The 22,118-nt window shown below is 40.7% G+C and overlaps 1 protein-coding gene across 1 annotated transcript in view; it reads left to right on the top strand.

Annotated features, from left to right (window-relative positions):
• Nucleotides 1-3,609: 3,609 nt before the first annotated feature.
• The window catches only part of SYK (spleen associated tyrosine kinase), a 47,669-nt gene continuing 29,160 nt past the window's right edge, over nucleotides 3,610-22,118 (top strand). Inside the window, exons 1-2 of the mRNA XM_041486750.1 lie at nucleotides 3,610-3,741; nucleotides 20,658-21,111. Of these exons, the coding sequence (XP_041342684.1) occupies nucleotides 20,698-21,111 (414 nt within the window). The 5' untranslated portion in view covers nucleotides 3,610-3,741; nucleotides 20,658-20,697. The remainder of the gene's footprint in view (nucleotides 3,742-20,657; nucleotides 21,112-22,118) is intronic.

Genomic DNA, 22,118 nt, shown 5'->3' with positions numbered 1-22,118 from the left:
TCTTACATAAAACAGGGATCTTTGCAACTCCTTGGATAACAGAAGGGGGCCAAAATATTTGAGATTATGGTCTTTACTTTTTGAAGCTTCTGACAGTTTTTCTGACTAATACAGGACATCTGTAGTAAAAGGTGGCTCTGCCTGTGGCAGAAGGTTGAATTGATCTTTAAGGTAATTTCCAATCCAAACCATTCAGTGATTCTATGATTCTATGACATTTGCTTTCATGTCACAACATTGCTTTCAGGCTATTGACGATTTTCTCTAAATGTTGTTCTCTGTTATCGTGCTAACACAGCATCACTGCTTCCATCAAAATTAAAATGAAGCAGGTAATAAATAACTCCCAAATAGCACATATTTTTTGCTCAAACCATGACTGAATTCAATGATCTGTGCAGAAATTTTATATGCCTTAAGCAAAATGCATCACTTCTGCATTCTTTTTGTAGAGATGTACAGTCCCATCTTACTGACACTAACTTCTTCTATCACAGAGACCCTTTACTTTTAGCTGTAGGTATGGTCACATGTTGAGAATTTGAACCTCTAATAAAATTGTCTTGTCAGTGGCATTGTATCTCTCGTTGCTACGCATTTTAGGGAATTTCACATTTAATCAGACAACAAAGCATCAGTTTAACTTCAGCATTCCCTACCATAGAAATGGAGATGGCACTGCAGAAAATGCCCACCTTCAGCCTGCAATTACCCAAAGGGCAAGCCACAGTACTACCCCTGTGCTCCAGCAGAATTCTAGCAGGGCAAACTGCATCTGCAAAAGTTGCCTACACTTGTAAGACGGAAACCAACCTAAAAATTCCCTCTTGGAGAATGAAATAAAAAATAACACCTCGGTATGACAGCTTTGCTGAAGAAAAGTCTTATTCCAACCTACCTACCTGTATTTTCTCCAAACCACCCAGTCCCTGTAACAATGAAGACAGAAGGAAGGCAACAGAAGCAGTAGGAAGGCAACAGAATAGTCACTTTATTCAAATTTGCAAATTTTTGAGAGGCTCAATTGCATAATTTATCCTTATAAATTTTACTGATCCTAGAGTCAGTATAGCAAAGAAATGAGGTCTGAGAATATTCTAATAAATCATTTAAGCAAACAATCATGACTGCTGAAAGCAGAGGTCTTTCAAAATATATTGCCATAGTGAAAGCATTGAGACTCTCTCAGACACTCCCAAAAAGTATGGAGTATTACAAAGTTAAAAGCTGCAGTTATTATACTGCACAACTATTTAGACACCACCTAAAAATTATTAATTTCTACTGTATATATTCATGTTGGATAGGAAAATCCACACATTTGCACATTTCTTTCCAGAAAATCCAGATTTACACTTATTAAAAGTTTCCAGAAAAAAAGGATGAAATATTTTACTTTATTGGTTGCTGGCCTTAAATAGAGCTGGCCACACATCAAAGGAAAGCTGTTATCAGAATGATAATATATATGCTAGGATATGCTAATATACAACACTACATGTAACACATTAAATAAGATACCCCACTGTTGTGAGCACCTTACCAAAAATCAGTATCACAGAGCTCAGCTATTTGTAATAAATCTCATATGAAATGAAAGAAAAAGTAAACTGTGGACAGCCTAAAAATTCTTTGCTTCACTTATTGGATTTCCCCTCCACTGGTGCCATAAGCTGACCTGGGCCAGCAGCCAAGCACCCACACAGCCAAATGTTCAGCTCCCCTTGCCCAGCAGGACTGATGACAGAGAAGGGAGATCAAAAGAAGCCATGCATCAAGATAAGCATAATCTAATAGGTGAAGGGGAAAACAACAAGATCACAACCACATCAAATGATGCAGAGACAGTCACCCACCACCTCCCACAAGCAGAATGACAACGAGCAAGTATCAGTATAGTGGCCGCCTTGGAAGTAGCCCACATCCTTCCACCCTCCTTCATCTATACCCAGTTTTGAGTGCTAATCATGATAAGAGCTATTCCTTTGTTCACTTGCAGGCAACTGCCCCAGCTCTGTCCCTTCCCAGCTTCTTGTGCACCTCTAGCTTACACACTGGGGACAAGTGAAAAGTGGAGAAAGCCTTGACATTGTGTAAGTAGTGTACAGGAACAGACAAATTGTTAGTGTGGTATCAATACTATTTTAGCCAAAATCAAAGGTACAGCACCATATTGGCTGCTGTAATGAAAGCTAATTCCTTCCCAGCAAGGTCCAGTACAATTGCTTATGCAGTAGTGGTGATTTTTTTCACCAATTTAAGGTAAGACTTCCCCTTAAAAAACAGTTCAAAGTCCAATAATGACTTTCCAAAAGCTTTTCCTGCAGATCTGATCACACTTGGATGTTGATAGGAAAAGAACAATACCATGAAAACAGGTCTAAGAATTAGATTTTCTAAGCTATTCTCTTTTTTCTAACACGCAGACAGCGCCAATAAGAAATGCACTACCATTACAGCAATTGCCAGAAGTCTCACTGAAACAAACCAAAACCTGAGACCTTTTTAAATGGCATGAAATGTGAGAGATTTGTACTTTGGCAGCTCTATTGAACATCAGATGTACAATCCATTTTGCAATAAGGAAAAAGAGACAGTGTTTTGACGGAAAATAATGCCTGTATCCCACAATAGTGCTAACACCAATTTATTATGGGGAAGAAGGAAGTGGATTTTTCCTGTTGCAAGGACTGCCCATCATGGGACACCACACTGTGTCATGCAGCACAGTCACCGCTGAAGGAGACCTGCCCAATCCAGCCTCACCCAAGGCCCCTCGTGCCAGCCAGTCCTGAATGACCTGCATCAGGAGTGGTTCGACCCTGGGCAGTCACGGGCGAAAAACAGCGGCACTTTTGGTCTCAGCTTCCACAGGAATTAATTCCATCACACAGGGTGCTGAGGAGGCCTTGAAGAGGGACTTTCCTTCAAGCTAAGCATCTTGGACACTGGGGTCTCCTTTACATCTGAAGTTGCTACAAATGTTTGATTGAAATATGGGAGAAATCTTTGCGTGAAATACAGCGGGAAGGGTGATACTGTGCTACGGCAGACCCCTTTACTGCTCCAAAAGGAAACCCCCTCGGAGTCCTTTCCTCGGCGAAGTACACACAAAGCACCAAAGAACTTCAACATTCCAGAATGCACCAATTCGCAATTGGCATATGCACCAATAAGCACACACTCGTTTTTTCCCTTTCCAGAAGCCGCAATTGACACACTTCCATCCTCAGTCCCCAGCGTGGTGCTGACCAACGACAGCTCCATCTTGCACAGCCAGATGCCCGCGAGGCGACACGGGCGCTACAGGGAGCCCAAGCCGGGCACCCAAGGAGACCCGGCACCGCGGGGTCCCAGGGACAGCCCCGTCAGGCGACCACGTCACGGTCCCGAGCAGCTGCCGCGGGGTCCGCAGGAGACGGACGGTCCCTCGCCCGCGGAGAGGCGACGCCGTCGGGCCGGGGGCTGCAGCGGTGCCCGGCCCTCTCTCCGGCCGAAGAGGGGTCCGGGGGGACGGCGGCCGCGCCCTCTGGAGAGGAGGGAGCGCTCGCCCGCACCGCGCTGAGGAAGTGGCCGCGGCTGCGAGCGAAAACGAGGAAGCGGCGGATCCGGCGGCGCTAAGAGAAGGTCCGGCCCCGGTCCGGCCGCAGCCCGGCACGGCTCGGCACGCCAGAGCCGCCCGCCGGGGGCTGCCTGCCGGAAGGAGGCGGCGGCGCGGAGCCGAGTGACCCCGAGGCAGCGGTGAGCAGCGGCCCCGGCCGCCAGCGCAGGGAGCCGCAGGGCCACCGGCCAGGCGCCGCCGGCCCTTCCCCGCCGGGGCTGGGAATGGGAACGGGGCCGGGATCGGGAATGGGAACGGGGCCGGGGTCGGGAATGGGAACGGGGCCGGGGCCGGGGACGCGGCCGGAGCCACAAGAGCGGGCGGCGCTGCTGCCCCCGGTGCGGGGTTGGGGGGTCGCGGACACCGGCAGAAAGGAGAGCCCGAGCGCTCAGCAGCGGGCGGGAGGGAGGCTGGAGCACCTGGGACACGGGAGAGTCCTAAGGAGCGGCGGCAGAGAGGAGCGCTCGTGTCGGGGTGGGAGCGGGCGGCTGGAAAAGCACCACCAACCTGAAACCTTGCTGTATTGCGGTGCTTCGAAAATAAATACCACTAGCCCAGCGTCTCAGGAATTTAAATCTAAAGCTTAGGTGCAAAAGAAAATTGATTTTGCTTTGCTGCGAGACATTACTGCGGTGGCAGGTTTTAAACAGAGCCAAGTGTGCACAAAAGTAGGTCTGCTGTCTGAATGGTGCGTAGCCTGTGAAAGAATTATGACTAAAAAAAAAAGAAATCTTATAAAAAGTGCGTTCTCTTACCAAACTTCCCTATTTTGTTTCCAAGAAAAGAACTGTTGTTTTTGTATCACTGGTAGTCGATTCTCTAGTCAGAGAAATTTCTCTTACTTTTGTGTTTTGCCAGCATTATTCAGTTATCTTTGTTAGCACTGTGCTGCATGCACTTTATGTTCCAACTGTCTAGATTAGCTTGAAGTGATGTTTAGTGATGTTTTCTTGGACAAAGTAAAACAAGCCTTTTGTTAGATGAAACAATCCATTAGAAGAGTGGCAAGTGGAGTCCTAGTCTGGTCAAGTTACATGATATATTGTAAAACACTTATTTAAGGTAAATTTAAAACGAAATTGTTCTTCTTTGGGGCATTAACAGTTTATAGGATTTTTTTAATGTTCTTTTCCATTAGGTTTCTTTCTTGGTCTTTTTATCCACAGAAGCATAGATCTCCTAAGTCCTTGGGTTGAATCCATGGAGTAATCCATGGACACAGCCGTCTGGTACAGATGCATGTAGTTTCAGCATGCAAAGCTCTGTATTTTTACAGGCTTGGAGGCCATACAGTGTAGCAGTGTAGATTGAGACAGTCCTGTAGAGGAACTGTGGCTTCTTTTTTTTTTTTTTTTCTTCATCCCTCTGTTGAGCATTGAGAGATAAATAAGGAAGTCTGAATGTTCTTTATTTTGTGACAGTTATCTTGTGAGGGAGAAAGATTGTAATCATAGATATGTATGTTTTAACTAAAGAGTTTGAAATCAGATGTGATTCTTGTAAAAAATGGCTGAAATAGATAAAAGTATATAATTCTTTTGGTTTTCACAATCACTTAAAATCACCACAAAATACCATGATAAATGCAGTTGACATGGTCAGGGGTTTTTTCAGTTAAAAAATACTAGCACTCTGTCAAAGCAAGGGTGAACTATGCAGGTTTCCCTTTTGCACATTGTTGCAATTTGGTAGAAGAGCAGAATTAGATCCAAAGCCACAGGAAGACAAAAAACAAATTTATTTTTAGAATTAGGTAGCGGTTTATGTTGAGCACAAAATAACAATTTAGAAGACTGATGGTGACATTATAAGCTTGTCTTAAGCACCTTTGAAGATACCAATGGCCAAAAAATAAAAGAAAAAAATGTACAGTAATTTTCTTAGTCTCCCATCTTTACTTCTGTATCTGTTAGGACAGAAGTATTGGAAGTGAGAGAAATAATTTATGAAATGTATATTATGTTCAGAAGTCACGGTCTCTCGATGATAATTTTCTCCTTTTTTTTGCAAATTACACTTTTTTTTTTTTCGTAATCCTTTTTCAAGATGCAGTATTTAGCAGAAAACAATGACTCCAATGCCATTTCTGATTTGAATACTATAAGTGTAAAAAATCTGTTTGCATCTGCATCTACTGAAAATTCTAGGTAGTGTTATCCTTTTTCCAGCTTTATAGACTTTTGGGTCAATACCCCAAGATCTGTTGTGTACACATTACACAGAGCATGCGAGAATCTGCCTTCAGTTACATGTGTTTAGCTCCAGAATAGCACAGCTGAAAAGGGGAACTTGTCAGGGTTTATATCGTAATTACAAGGAATACAAGAGTTACCTATGAATGTGAGTAATAGTCACAGAAAAATCATCCCAAATGAGTATTCTCTGTTATATAGTGCTTGAAATAAACTGCTAGCTGCTTCTAAAAACTACCTCTTTTTTGCTTGACTGTAAGCATGTGCTTTAGTGAGTCGATTCACTGGGGCAAGAGTGCTTATACCCTTCAAGGTATCTGTTATGAAGCTGAAGATGGACTTGCAGGTGTTTGTGGGTTTCAGTAGTAAGGTTCAGTCATAGGAATGAAAACTTCTCATCTTGCAAGGATTTACAGTATTATCTTCTTAATTTCTAACGTAAGAAAAAGTAAAATACCAACTCATTGTAGGGAAACAGTTTTGTAGTTCAGTTTGACAGTAGTTTTCCTTGCATTTGACAAAAGAAGAGAATTTTGGTGGAGGAGGACAGCTCACTAGATGTCTCAGCTGGTATTTCTATAAGTGTTTTTACAAAAAAGAGTTCTTAATATCTGTACTACTTTTACAGAAAAACATTATAAATTTCTGCAGTTGGATTTAAGCCTTTCAACAACTCTCTTGAGAAAAAGAAACCTTGGGCTTTGAAGTATCCTTCCCTAATCTTTTGAATGGTGTAGGATAGTACAATACACAATTATTAATACTTATTTGAGGCATGGTCAAATAATTTGATCACAAAGCTACAGCTTAGTATTTGCATTGTATTTTAAGGTTCTAGCAGCAAGGGTACATAGTTGATACTGTTTACCTTTTAATTTCATGACCTAGGGTAATGTGAAGGCATACAGTTAAGCAGAAGTTAAGCGGAAGAAAACATTTTCTACCGACTTTTTCATTGCATGTTGGGGTGATTGGAAAACATCAGTGTTGCAAATGGGAGAAGTGCGAAGGAGTCTGTATGCCCCTGAACCAAAAAGAAAAAATTCCAGGATTTGTTATAGCAAATGATAATTAGTAAATAAATATTGTGTTTGACACAGAAATATTGCCTGCCTCAAAGAAATTAAATACAATTTTGTAGTTTGTGTGTGCATTCCAAATTTGAAATTAGGTTACAACTTCTTTTACATACAGTGATTAATATCCCTGTATTAGGAGATATTAACCATACTCTTCTTAGGAGTGACTCTTCTAAAAATGAAAGAAAAGGTAAAAATACTTTTGAGACACACAGGTATCCTAATGTTATAAAGTGACTTCAGTATATCTATCCAACTCTGGGGTCCCGGCACAGCAAGGACATGGAACTGTGGGAGCAAGTCTAGAGGAGGCCACCAAGGTGATTGGAGGGAAGACCACCTTTCCTATGAGGAAAGGCTGAGAATGTTGGGAATGCTCAGCCTGGAAAAGAGAAGCATTCCAGACTACCTAATTGCAGCTTTGCAGTACCTGAAGGAAACCCTCCAGATAGAGAGAAATAAGAGAATGTAGTGACAGGACAAGGTAGAATGGCTTAAAACTGAATTGGTTTAGATTACATATTAAGAATAAATTCTTTACTGTGAGCATGGTGAGGCACTGGAACAGTTTGCCCAGGGAAATTGTGGACATACCATCCCTGTAAGTGTTCAAGGCTGGCTCCCCAGGATGGGGCTCTGAGAAAACCTGGTCCAGTGAAAGGTATTTCTGCCCATGACAGGGGGATTGAATCTAGATGATCTTTAAGGTCCTTCCAACCCAAGCTACTCTATGATTCTGTGATATGAATGCTGCAAGCCTTCCCTTTCTACCAGGTACCAGAGCAAATAATTTAAAATTTGCATGTATTAGAACCTAAATAGCCAGCATACAGGAGTATGATTACAGTTAGTTGGTCCAGTTTCACTATCACTCAGTGTGTAGTAAACTGATGTTAGAGTATGTTGGTTGACCAGCTAGGTCTACTCAGTCATTTCTCCAGTTTTGCCCTTATTTGCTTTGAGATAGCATTCCTCCAAACAGATATGGATTTCCAGGTGCTTGAGTGGAAAAAATGTCCAGTAAAAATTCCAACTTTACCTTCTTTAAAAATGGAAAGAGGCAACAGAAGGAATTTTTCAGCACTGACACTGAGCAGAAGTAACATATGAGGTGCTAAAAGCTTTGATAAAGAAGCAGGAGTTTTGGCATGATAGTATGTAAGTCCAGCCATGTAAATCCCTGAGACAATATCTAGGCTAGGGGTGGAGCTGAAATTGACAGGAAACACGGTCGTGATTGGAGGCAACCAGAGAAAACACATTCCGGAAGTGTTAGAGTAGGATATGTACCAAGGAATTGCACAATGGCTCAAATATTTTAATGTCATAAATCCTTACCTTAAAGAACAAATTCAATACAATGAGTAAGGTGTCACCATTTCATAGATGAGCCACAGCCCATCCCTACCTTCATGGAGAGCCATTCTCTTATTTCCCCCTTGTTTGTATAAAATAACTAAGTAAATGAGTGGGGGGAAAAAAGAGGAAGAAACCATAAAACTTGTAAGACGATAGAAGAAATAGGATCCAAAACATATAGAGACAGTATGTGTCTTAACTAAAGCCCATGTGACTGAGAACGGGCTTTAGTGACTGTATGGTATGCTGGATCTAAATGCTAAAATGTGTGTTGCTGCTGATCACTGAGTGTGTAGTTCTGCTTTAAAAGTTCTAGTATCAGTTTCAAAATTGGCTCAGTTTAAAACAATGTCTAAATGTGTTTTACAAAACTGATGTCTTGATTTTTTGATAGGGTTGCCTGAAAAGTTAATTTTCTTCGTCTAGATTCAAAACCCGAGGTTAGAAATATTCTATAAAGACAATGCTTTCCCCCCTAAAATTCTTGCAAAGTGCATTACAGAAAAGCTTCAACTGAAAAAAAAATCTTTTAGTTATTTTGTTTGGAGAGAACACAGAAGAGGAAGCTGGTATGTGTGTAATAAGCAGTTGCTTATGGGTAAGTTCCTACTCTGGGAAAGATACCAAATTTGATAACTTGAATCAAGAAGATGAATCTGTGCAAAAAACCACAAACCTAAAATTTTGTCAAGTTCATAATCTTTGATATCATAGAATCACAGAAAGGCTTGGATTGGAAGGGACCTTAAAGATAATTTGTCTCCAACTGCACTACCATTTGCAGGGACACTTTGTTAAACCCAGTTGCTCAATATCTGGAATATGTGGAATGTTGAGCAAAGGAAGCAGCGCTATTATTATCAACATTGGCCTGAAGTTATAAACGCCACTGCTGCATTTCATAGAATTCATATAAATTCCACAGTGTTTTGCTCAAGAGTTAGTAAAGAAAGCAAGCTGTTTAGGTAAAATTATTTTTCCAAGTCAGGTAACTGGATTAGCTATCCTTTGAATCAGAGGGAGTCTTGCTGCTGTGAAGTGAAAATGATCACTTCTTTAAGATAAGTATCAAGTTGGAGAGGACTGCTCTGAACAGTTCTGACACTGCAGAATTGAGGTGGTCATTAAGGGAGGCTTTGAGTAACTTTGAGTAACTTTTCTGTCCTCAGTTATCAGGTGCAGTTGGCAAGAAATCTTCTGCTGCCTCAGGTGCAGGGAATAACTGTGTGACAGTCATCATCCAATAAATGGATCAAAGATCTGCTCTGCAGGTACTTCTATGCACAAAAGTGCAGGGGAAACCCCCCAGTATGGGATAGGGAAACTCAAACCCGCTGGAACATGCTCTCTGAAAAGGATGCAGAGCTGTGTTCGCTTGGAAGCAGCGGTGTGTTGAGGCCATGATATTGATAGTGTGAAATCCAGTTGCCTCCAACTTTCAAGAGATAAGTTTCATCAAATGGAGGTGGCTTTTTGTTATCCTGACATAGCAACCATCCATATGACAATTACCAGTGGACCATTTGGAGATGTAGCTGTTGATGCTGTGTGGAGAACAACACACCATGAAAAAAGAAGCCTGACTACGAGCTGTTTTTTCCAGCCTGGCAGTTTGTCATGCAAGAGATAGGGAAATACTGCCTATTGGCCCAGAACACACTGAGGCCAGGTGCATCCTCTTTCTGCCCAGAGTGATAAATTGGCCTTGTCAAGAGTATTTAGTTGGTCCACGGGTTGTTAATGGGCTTTTCTGGAACATTCTATGTTTTATGTGAGAGGAGAGGTTAGGTTTCAGCTTGTTTGCTGGCTAAAGTAAGTTCCTGCCTGTTAAGAGGCTACTCTGTCTTTATACCAATGAGAAGTAAGTTCTATCTGTGCTGCTTGTTCTGATGATAAAGGTTGATATGGGGAGACATGCAGACTTAATTTTTTCTGGATGGCTGATGCACTAATTGTTATGAAGAGTCTCTTTTGCAAAGCAGTGTGCCATTTATGATATCTGTGACCTCATAAAACATAGTCAGGAAGAGCTGGTGCAATTGTTGAATGATAGCATTTTTTTAAGAGAAACGTTCCTTTCCTAACAAAAATGCTGTTAAATTAAAAATGCTTTACTGGGGGAGTATTGAACTGGTTGTCTTGGAACTTGTAAATGTCCCATCCCTGGCAGTGTTCAAGGCCATTTTGGATGGGGTTCTGAGCAACTTGGTCTGGTGAGAGGTGTTTCTGCCCAGGGAGCTGGGAAGTAAGTGATCTTTAAGGTGCCTTCTAACCTGAACAGTGCTGTGCTTATATATTTCTAATTATTAGATAGATTTTTAAGAAGGATATCCTCAATGTTGTCAGCCTGGCTGTGTGTGCTAGTGTCACATCTTCCTTTCAAAAAACAGAAATGCTTGGCCTTTTTTTCCATACCTCTGTGGGTATCAATTCTTCGTGAGTGTAAGTTCCACTAAGAGATGATGCTTACAGTGTGTCTGTAGCAGACCATTTACCTGGTTTGTGCTCCTAGCAGAAGCTTTTCAAAAAATAAGGTAGTATTATTATAAAATAAAATACAGTTTTTACAGACTCTAGAAAGTGGCACTGAGAAGGCTTGGCCTATTTTATAGAAGCTTGCCTGTTCTAGGAGTATGAAAGGCAAGTTGGTTTTGTTCTGCAATAATTTCTCTGCTTTTTATATAAAGCAGGGTACTGCAGACTGTTTCAGATGACAAAATAACCTTGGTCTGAAAGAGGAACCTAATTTTGCCACTCTGACTCATGGGCGAAGTTCATTGAGGCGTCTGTTCGGCAAAGGTTTTAGCAATTCTAAAGACAGACCAATAAATTTCACATAAGGAATGAAGTATAATGGGGTCCAAGTGTTCTTGCTTAACAGCAAGTGAAGGCTAATATTCATGGCTGAGAAACTGAGACCATTTATATATCTGTAGCCTCTAGACTTGGAAGTAACTAGAGCTAGACCTGCACAAAGAAGGGGAGTTCATACCTGCATAATAGCTTTGGAAATGCCAGCCTGCAACATTTACTGGTTTTTAAAAAGTTAAATTAAAACACTTACTGGAATGTAAAATAAATCAATCTTGTGGGTCTGCTGACTAGTAAGACGACAGTGGTCTTTATCTGAAACTTTGAATGAAATGTGGCATTTTGTCTTAGTCCTGTAAGGCTACAAAACTTTGAGACTGCTGTAATAATGTTGAATTTCTCCTGGGTTGTTCATTTTAATGGATGAAGCTTTTCATTCATCTTCTGTTTGATTGTAGCAACTTCTTTCTAGAATTCATGATGCTTTAGTTCTGAGATGTCTTGCTTACCGGCAAATTTGCTAAAAATGTCACAAGGAAGGAAAAACAAAGTTATGGCTTGTGGATCCATCCACACTTGGACCCTAATATTTCTGGATGAAGCCAGCCTTTCTCAGTTCTTATGGTAATGAAAATTTAAAGTATCATCAACTCTCTGCTCAAGGCACTTTTTGTGTGTGCTTGGATATTGGGCAGATATTCCAGGTTTTGACTTCCTGGAAAAAGAGAAATGTTTTGAGTCAATGTTTTTGGTCTAACACTCTGATAGATCTTTGGAACTTCTTTCTGGATTGTGAAAAACAATGGACCGTAGTGAACCTTGAAGGAAAATTTTGGAGTCATTTGGGGCTGGCAGAAATTTAGTGAAATAGTTAGAGGTGTCTTTGTTTTACTGTGCTATCACTGTCTTGTCCATGACAGTTTTGTTATCACTGTCTCTATAAAAACTTTACTGTAAAAATGAAAACATATTCCACTTGGCAACATGCTATACTGTCATATTTAATGTCACTGTAACTTTGAACTTGAAAACATGCAGGCCATTGGCTAAGAAGTTCAATCTCTTTTTAGAGATTTCAGTGATTTCTTGGAAGAAAGGTGATAATTTTTTGGTTTTCACATATTTTCACTGCCTCTGTAAGTTCATTTCACAGCTCCTTCTGTGCATTCATAGTGGGATCTATGGTATGCAAAGGTTTACCTTTTAGCGTAGTTCTGGGAAGTAAATACATGTTTGAAACCATAAAGGAACAATACATGTATATGTACACACACACATACATACATATATATATGTGTGTGTGCATATGCATTTATGTATGTCTCAGTAGTTCCTGCAGGGAGGTAGCTGGGGCTCCCTGACTTTCGTAACTGCGCCCCAGCACAGGTGGTTTTTTTCTTCCCCCCCAGCATTTGGAAGATGCAATTCTACCTGTACTATTCTGCAGGCTCTACAGAGCCACAGCTGGTCTTAGTGAAGATCTGTCTGTGCCCGGAGAAGTTTTTCACATCTTGTCACAGCAGGAAAACAGGAAATTAGACAGGGGTCTGCCCGCACTATCTGAAATGCTTTCCTTCAGATGTACCTCATCCCAGTAGTTCTGTTATTTATAGGGTGGTTCAATAGGGACCAATCACAGTCCAGAGTATGTTGCCCAAAAGGGAGCAGGCTTCCCCATACAAATGATGCCACCCATTTTAAGTCTGAAATTCTTGATTTGAGACGTGCATAGGGAGAGGCAGTGTTTGCATTTGTGACAGTGTAAGAGTGGAAGAGGAGGTAAGGGAATGACTGATGGAGCATGGTAAAGATGTAGAAGTAAATGTCCACATTTTTGTGTAAGTGATCTTGTTTTTTCTTTTTCTATAAGGAGAAAAAACTGATTTGCTTTTGGATTTTTTAGTTGTTTGTTCCTATTTTTAATATGTGTGAAAGTCATAGGATTTTTTACTTCCACGGAAAGAATTATTGTAATCCATAAACACCTGGCCTTTTTTTTTTTCTTTTTCTTTTGCAGTAGCATTCTGACCTATTTAAAAGGTCAAAGCATAAAAACCTTTTTAGAGGAAAAGATTATTCACTTATTAGCGAAAAGATTATCAAATACATGAGAATCCCAAAAGAAAGGTATTGTATAGGAGAGACAATAGATTCCTAGCATCAGTGAAGAATGCTTTTTTAGTGATGAATGCCCCTCCATGAGCTCAGTACAGAAGCCTTTGTAGAAAAACCCTGAACAGAACATGAATGCTGTGGTACTTTTTCTGAGCATCTGTTCGCCTTGTAATAGGGCAGTAATTGTGTTGACAGGTCAAGTAGTTTTTCCTCAGGAAATATTTCAATAGCTAGAGTGCCTGGAGTATGATGATATCGGAATGTCAGATACAATTTAGAGTAAATGAGGGCATTTCTGGCATGTTTCAATGGAGAAGAAAATATCTATCTATCTGTCCTAAGTATTAAGATGACTCCAAAAAGTAAATCTATAGGAAAATATTTTTTAGGTGTGTTTGTGATATTCCTTTTCAGTTCATTTTATGACTGACAGGAGGGGAAATAAATGGTGTTCACCCTAAATATAGTAGATAAAATACCAATGTCCCCTGTTTAGTAGGCAGTTATTTGTTCAGATATGGCCAAAATGCTGAGGATTTACAGGATTTACATGAGGGCAAAAGCTGTTTCTTCTTAAGCTCAGGAAGAGGCTAGCTAGGCCACTAACTTTCATAATAACAGTGAAAAAATGAACCTGTTACAGATTGGACAACCCCAAAGCTCAGTGATCATATTGTAAGATTCAGGTTTTGAATTGCCCATCAGAAAAGTCTTCTGGACCAAAGCTGCCACATTCCCTACTTTTCCCAGACAGATTTTAATTAAGCTATGTTTCTGGTAAAGAATACATCTCAGTGTTTTAAAACCTTAGCAGAAACACCAGTGTCACCCGGAAAGCACCACAATAAAACAAAAATATCTCAAAGAAAGAAAATGCTTCAGAAACCAAACTGTTAAATTAAAATACGGAACTTAACACCCGAGACAAGTATTTTTACTAAATAAAAGTGCTAAGGAAAGGTTCCAGTGTTGAAGAAATAAAAAATTGACAATATGAGCTTCCTTGCATTATTGCCAATATGAATTGACAATATAAACAGATAACAATATGAAACTTGCTAAAAACTAACACATGCTTCGTGTATCTGTCAGCACCGGCCAGGAGCATGTGTGGAATAACAGGAAAGTCTTTGCAGATGAAGGCATTTTTAAAGTCTGAAGAATAAGGCAAAAAATGGAGCACCATGGCTTAGATTGTCAGGAAAAGGCTGCAGAATTCAGAGATGAAGGTTTGATTGTGTGAGGGAAAACTTTTCTCGGAGAAGCTGGAGAAACACATGCAGAAGGAGGCCCAAGCATGAGTGATGGAAATGTTGCTGCAGGCTGTAAGCTGATTAGAGACACACAGTAGGTGCAGTCTGAGACACAATGCCCTGGCATCAGTACTCAGCAAGGGCACTTCTCTTCTTCTGCTGAGGAAGGTCAGCAACTCGAAGAAATAAAGTGTCTCTTTTCCCTCTTGGACAGTACTACAGTACATCCTCTTCAGTGTGATGTAGTACTGAAGTGGGACATTGTTTGAATGAGTGGGACATTGTTTGAAGAAGTCTACAAAAGTTGCAAAATCACCAGTATTGCCAGTTGAATCACGCAGGATTTCAAATGTTTTTCAGTAGGTCAGTAAGTTCACTCTAGTGTCCTAATCAAACTCTAGTTTGCTTGAATTACTTGACAGAATTATATTCTGCTGCATTTCCTGCCCTGATGACTTCCTTTTAGACACTTGCTGGGTTCTTCCTTTGTTTCTGCATAATTTGCTTGTAAAAATTCCTCTCCTAAGGTGTGGATAGAAAGTGAATCTTCATGTTTATACAGAAAGGTAAAGGAGGCATATAGAGGTAATCTGATTATCAAATTAAGACTACCGTTCAGCTGCCTACACACATTGGAAGATTATTTTAAAGGTGCAAAAATGAGAATAGAACAGTAATTCAAATCCATTTTCTTTGTTAAACTTCTTTAAATATGGTTTGTTTAAAAGTGAGGTAGTAGCAATGAATTTATAATTCTTCAATGCTAATTATTTCGAAGTGTACATCAATTTGGAATATATCTTTAAGATTCTCCTTAAACCCTGAAACTACCAAAACAGTTAATATAGTATATCAAGTCACCATCAAAAGTGTATTTATAATTCTATGCATACTGAATTTCTTTCATCTTTCAGCTGTGTTACATAAGTTGAAAATGTGGAGAAGGATCTTAAAAATACTTGTACTGCTTTTCTCAGAGGCACACATCTTGATTCCAACAATCCTAATTAAGTAGCTTCCAAAAAGTACACATTAATATTATTCTTTTATTATTAATGTTTTCCTGTGTATAATTAGAGAAATGTTGAAGTTTTGTGGGTGCTTAAAATATCTCCCTGTTCTAGAATGAATTGTTTCAGTAAGCATATTTTCATCATTCAGCACCAGTGTGCCTTGCAGTTATGTATGCATGTGAGATATTTGCTTTAAACCTTACTTCTTTATTTTCATACCCTGATTACAGAATACTACCTAGAAAAACAAGAAAAGGTGAAAAAATAACTGCTCGAATAGGGAACATTTTTTGTAACGCTATTTCACTGCTATACGGCTTTTGGTCTTCTGTCACATTTCAGTCATCTTACCCATGAAGGAGTAACTAATCAGAAATCCATGAGTCTCCCACCACACTACTGTTTGGTCTTTTTAGAAAGATTCGTGTTCCTATTTGTATTTTTTTAATGTTAGAGTGGAGATCAGTACCTTGGTAGTATTATACTCTTTGCTAGGCAAACTTTTCAATATGGCAATTATTCTCCCTTTATCCTTGTCTAAATATGAGATGAAATAGAATTAAGCTTAGTGTAGCAGTGTCATTAGACAGATTTTTTTCTACCACCTTCCAGGTGAGTTTTCCTTAGTTTTGCTCATCTGTTCTGAGAGAATGTTTTGCTTCCTAGTAGACATGAAATGTGTGAGGTACTAAACTCTTGTGCTATGTCAGAAGTACACTGCAGAGTTGATGAGGAAGCTGCCTGAGGGGAAGTGGGTATCTAATTTTCTTGCGTGTTTGTGCAATATTTTTTCGTTCATGTAGGGTAAGCCTGATATTTGCATGCATTTGTAGCTTCCTTAAAAGTCATATTTAACGACTAAGGGGAGAGTTGCACTTTAGACCCTCTATGGCTGTTATGCTCAAGCACCTCTCTTGGGCAGCCAGCCACACTTCCTTCAGCACCCGTAAGGGTAAAGCCTGACATTCAGCCTTAGGGGGCCTAATCTCCATTTCACGTTTGCAGCCATGCAGGCTTGAAAAACACCGCGCTGTTTGTGCACCTGGAAAAACTTAGATGAGGAGGAAACTCTGAATTCAAGCATTTTCTTCTATTCCATTACTGATCCTAGAACTAGTATTACACTTCAAAAAAAGAAGGCAAGATTTTGAAACTCCAGACAAAGAGAACAGCCATCCCAAATTCAGACATTCTTCCAAAATTGTTAAGTAGTTTTTAATCATTATCTAGAGGTTTTTTATGATTATTTTCCTCTGTGTGTGCCCAGCAGATGCTGCATCAGTTCAAACATTTCCTACTGTTGCTAAACATTAGATATTCTTCACATATTAGAAAGTGGGGTAGAGAAACATGGCCTGAAAACTGCCAACAGTAAACTATTTTGTGAAAGTAAATCAGGCCATTGTTTTTGGAAACAGATATAAATAAATAATTTGTGAAATATTAGAGATCATAAGAATCCTGCTGCTGTTATTTTCATAACTGAGAAATATTCTTCATATTTTAGAAACTTGTTATATTGCAGGCTTTCTTACTCTGAAGATTTAAGAGACAGTCCCTCACCAGTGCCATCACTCTCATTTCATCTAAATTACAACTAGTGGATTTCCCCCCAGGCCCTCTCCGCCTTTTAAAAACTTTTTTCTGGGCAAATCATCCTGAAGATTGTGTAGAAAATACTGAGATTAATATGAGACAAAACAATACTCTGGAGAATAGCCTGATCTGAAACACATCCTAGTCAAAGTGAATTTAAATTGCAGTAGCCATAAAGGTTTTTGTAGCCACGGATGATGTGTTTACCCCCTCTAACCCTGTCCCCCACCTCACTTTTATTAGCTGTTATTTTCATTCTGAAGTTATCTTTTTAAAGCCTGAAACTAGAAGCATGGCAAAAATTAACTTCAATGAAATACATTCATTAAAATAAATTTCTACAGATGAAGAGCATGGTGATACTTTTCTGTTTGATATTTATTCAGTATGTATAATACTGAGGTGTTTTGAGCAGGCCCTGCAGTGCAGTACCATTCTTGGCATGAGACTATGGGATTATTTCTTCCTTTTCTCCAAGTTGTACGTTGCTGGTGAAGAGCCAGTGTCGATCAGTCATGCGTCCAAATTCTTTCCTTACTAAAAACCTAGTAGTAAATCTGTTTTCTTCAATCTTTCCTGAAAGTGGTACTGAAGACTTGGAACATACCTTCCAGGACCATTTTGCTAGAAGGTGGATGATGTGTATTCATCTCCTAACCACCAGTATGTGTGGTGACTACTGGAGTAAAAAAAAAAAGAAGACATGGGGTGTGTGAAGGAAACAAGTAAGCAGGAGTGAAGGAAACAAGAACTAGAACATTCAAAACATCTGTATGTGTAATGACTTTCAGAATAACAGAATCAAAGGAATATTTAGATTGGAAGAGGTCCTTAAGATTATCAAGTCCAACTGTAAAACTATCACTACCCAATTCACTACAAAACCATGTCCCTAACCACCATTCTGTAGGTCTTCAATTCCCTTCAGGGAAGGTGGTTGAAACACTTCCCTGGGCAGCCTGTTCCAATACTTGATAACTTTCTTAGTGAAGAAACATTTGCTGGTACCCAATTTAAACCTCCTCAGTACTGCAGGAGGCCATTTCCTCTCATCATCTCACGCATAGGAAGAGACGGACTCCAGCCCTGCCAGGGGTGTCTGCAGCACAGTTGTTCTCCCCTGTGCCTTCCTAGGTGCCCAATGCCATGTCTTGCCAAGACAGACATGCAAAGTGATGGGGCTTGCTTTGTGCTAGGAGTAGAAAAGTCGTGGGGGGACATCAGAAGGCTGTAGGAGGGGGGAGATGATAAAAGAGCCTCCTGCTGGCTCTCCTTGAAGGCTTGAAAGCAGCAGCTGAGCCCTGGGACAGGGCAGTGAGATGTGGGGCTCAGCTGGTCTTTGCCCCTGTCTCTGCACCCCACTGGAGGGCAGGGAGAGATGGCAGGGATGGAGAGCGGGAGGAAAGTCCTGATTTCCTCCATATCTCCCAAGTGCTCAGGCTGAGATGTATGTTGCATGTGATAGGCTCTGGGAAGATGTCAGGAGGGCTTGGGAGAAGAGCTTGTATATCCTCAACCCTAAGCCCCCATACCCTCCCAAAGTCATCCCCAGCTTAGCACAGGTACTCCTGGGGGAAGTGGTCAGGGAAGAAAGAGAAATTTTCTGAGAGTGTTCCCTGCTACCAGTGTACTGGCACTCTTGCACCCACTGTCCCAGGACAGGCTCCTGCAGGAAACCTGCGCAGTGAAACCTGCAGGACTGTGCAGCTGGGCAGGGGAAGGGAAGCACCGGCAGGGGCTGCCCTTGGGTAGTGCCCAGGCTGCTGCTGTCCCCAGTGCCAAAGCTTGGCAGAGCAAGCCAAGAGTTCTGATGGAGCCTGCATGCCTTGTGTGTGCACCTACAGGGGCCCTGGACAAACTATGGGCAGACAGACCCTGCTGGAAAACATTCTGGTCACAGACCTTCCTCCCATGTGACGCCACAAGGGTGTGAGACACTGCATAGCCAGGAACGCAGATGCTCCAAAAAGGGCAAAGTCTGCTCTGCTGGAGGTTTCCCTTTGTTGAGCTTCATTAAATTGCTTTCATTCGAATTCTTTAGCCTTTCCAGGTCCCTTTGAATTGTATCACAGCCCTGTGATGTTTAGCCACTGTTTAGCCAAATAATACAAAATCCTTTTGTATTATTTGTGAATTTGCTGGGGCTGTGCTCTCCCCGCTGTCCACCACCTCAGTGAAATGACATTGATCCCAATCCTGACCCTGGGTTACAATACTATTAACTGGCCTCCAAATGGGCATTGTATTATTGATTGCAATCCTTTGGCCCTGCATTAAGTTACTGAGTGAATCTATTCCATTTGAAGAAAGCTTTGTCTGGTACAGTCAGAATGGTCATTTTGCATACAGCATTTATGTTTGGTGGTGACTAAGGACTGCCTTCTGTGTCTTCAGTTAGAACTTTTCTTTGTTGCAGTTAGCAAGCGAAAGTTATGTTACTAGATTAGTATGGGAACTTAAACCAGTAACTTTTAGTTGCAGATCACAAGAGTAATAAATAATATGCAGCATGAAGCTCTATTTTGTAGGTGCAATATCTTTGCAACTTTGAGATCTCCCTTGTTTGGAATGGTGGGAGAAGACCGGAAGATCTGCACAGCATGTGGTTTGACTGACTGTGCCCCGTCTAGTTTTCTATACTGTGTGAGCCTTGTTGATTTGACTTTGTGTTCCTCTCCCTCTTTCCTTCCCCACATCAACCCTTTACTTATTCACAGCATAGCACAGTTTATTGATATAGCTACTGTTTTTTGATATGAACACAGTGGACAGCAAATCAGCACTGATGGATCAAATACGAATTAAGCAGCAGGCACAAACAGCTCTGCCTGCTTCAGGACTGCCAGGGAAGGTGCCAGTCTGAAGTGCTGTGTGCTAAAAGGCCCTGTATTAAGACTCCCATTCCTCAGTTACACCTTTGCATTAGGGACCCTCCCTTTTTACATAGTTATCCATAAAGTCTTCTGCACTTTTCTTCATGTAACTCAGTTGCACACTTTGGCTAGCTACAAGACAAATATGCTATTAACCCTGTTCTCATATAGCCTGAACTGTTTAATGCTGATTCCATAGATTGCTGCATGGCTTCCCTAAAATGATGCTTCATTTTATTGTGAAGGACTCATATTTTAACTCTGTATATGTTTCACAACGTAGAAGCAGAAACTGAACTTATGATCATTTTGTCCACTTCTAGCCAAGGCGCTGGGAAACTGGAAAAGAGAGCTGCTGGGATTTAGAAAAACAACTTCTAACAAGATAAAAATGGTATCTTCAGTTTAAAATAATTTTTTTGATTGTCAACATATGTATCACCAACAAATGTATTACCAAAATTACCTCAGACTATGCCCGCTGGTGATTTTCAGGTTAGACATCAGGTGAATTTCTCTACAGAAAGGGTTGTTAAACGTTGGCATGCTCTGCTGAGGGGAGTGATGAAGTCACCGTCCCTGGAGGTGTTCAGTGCCATGGTCTTGCTGACAAGGTGGTGACTGGTTCAAGTTTGGACTCAATGATTTTACAGGTCTATTCCAGCCTAAATCATTCTGTGATTCTGCAAACATATTGCAGGTGAACTGCTATCTTACTGGTTTATTGTCTTTTTTCTACTGACATGCATGTCTCTGTATTTTCAGATACAGTATTCTAGATTTGCTGCTTGGAAAAGAAAAAACCATGGCTTCCAACACATCAAACCCTGCTAACCATTTGCCATACTTCTTTGGTAATATCACACGTGAAGATGCTGAGGAGTATCTGATGCAGGGAGGAGCAAGTGATGGACTATACTTGCTCCGCCAAAGCCGGAATTACCTGGGGGGCTTTGCCCTATCCTTGGCCCATGGAAGGAAGGTTCACCACTATACAATTGAGAGGGAGCTGAGTGGTTCCTATGCTATTGCAGGAGGCAAGTCACATGCCAGTCCTGCAGAACTCATTAACTATCACTCCGGGGAAGCAGACGGCCTTATCTGTCTACTGAGAAAACCTTTCAACCGGCCACCAGGTGTTGAACCCAAAACAGGACCCTTCGAAGATTTGAAAGAGAACCTCATCAGAGAGTATGTCAAGCAGACTTGGAATCTGCAGGTAAAGCCAGACTGATTTCACCATAAAGTAATCTTTGAGCTAGGAAAAAAAGAGATTGCAGTGTTTGTTTCTAGCTGTTGCTGGTATGTAGTATTTTTTCACAATGGAATTATGGCTGTTTGAGATTTAACAGTGAGGTGTTTTTCTCCCCAGTACATGCAGTAACTTGGCAGTAAGTATAGTTTTCCTGAAATTTAAGTCCTTAGAATTTCTACAATGTCCTGATCTAGCATAATCTTTTCTACCTCTGCACTAACATATGCCATCAGATCTGGACCAAAAATTAATACATGTAATGAACATGATACACTTGTATCATTGCTTTTTGTTTGTCTCATTGCTTTTAATTCTGATTTTTTATGAACTGATATGCAGGCAGGCATAGTGACAGGATGACTTGTTTTATATCTTACTCTCTTAGTTGGCCTTGCTTCTGTGATGCTAATTTAAGTTATGTCCAAAACAGAAATTGTTCCTGAAAGAGAACAATTTCTACCCTGCAGAGCACTACCTATATATCTTCAGTGCTGCAGGGGTCAAGCAGGAATTTTCCAAGTGGAGGACAAGATGTTGAATTTTTTCCTAGGAATGACTATGAAGAAGCCAGTCTTAACATGGAAGCAGTAGTGTAGGAGGCTGCAAAGAGAGTATTTGTTGTAGTGTATGGGGACAAGTATTATTTCACCTTGAGATGTCATGAGTTACCTTTATGAACTCATGAAGATACTCAAGGTTCCTAATCTCTTCTGCTGCTAGCAAGTAACTCTATGAATTCTGCTTTGTAAAATATATGGAGCATCCCCCAAACTGGGAAAACCTGAAACTCACACAACATTTTCTATAACTGCTGACATTCACAGTGTCTTTTCTGATTAGTCTGAGCTCGGTCTAGAGGGAAGTTGATGAGCTCTGCTTAAATGCTGGTGAAACTAGTGGAGGTTGCCCTCAGATTCTGAGCCCAATTTAGAAGTGGTAGGTTGTAGACAAGGTTAGAAATGTCTAAGTTA

Source organism: Pyrgilauda ruficollis, unplaced genomic scaffold (genome assembly GCF_017590135.1).
Source record: "Pyrgilauda ruficollis isolate IOZ18807 unplaced genomic scaffold, ASM1759013v1 scaffold78, whole genome shotgun sequence".
NCBI lineage: Eukaryota > Metazoa > Chordata > Aves > Passeriformes > Passeridae > Pyrgilauda > Pyrgilauda ruficollis.
This window is presented reverse-complemented; position numbering and strand designations above follow the sequence as displayed.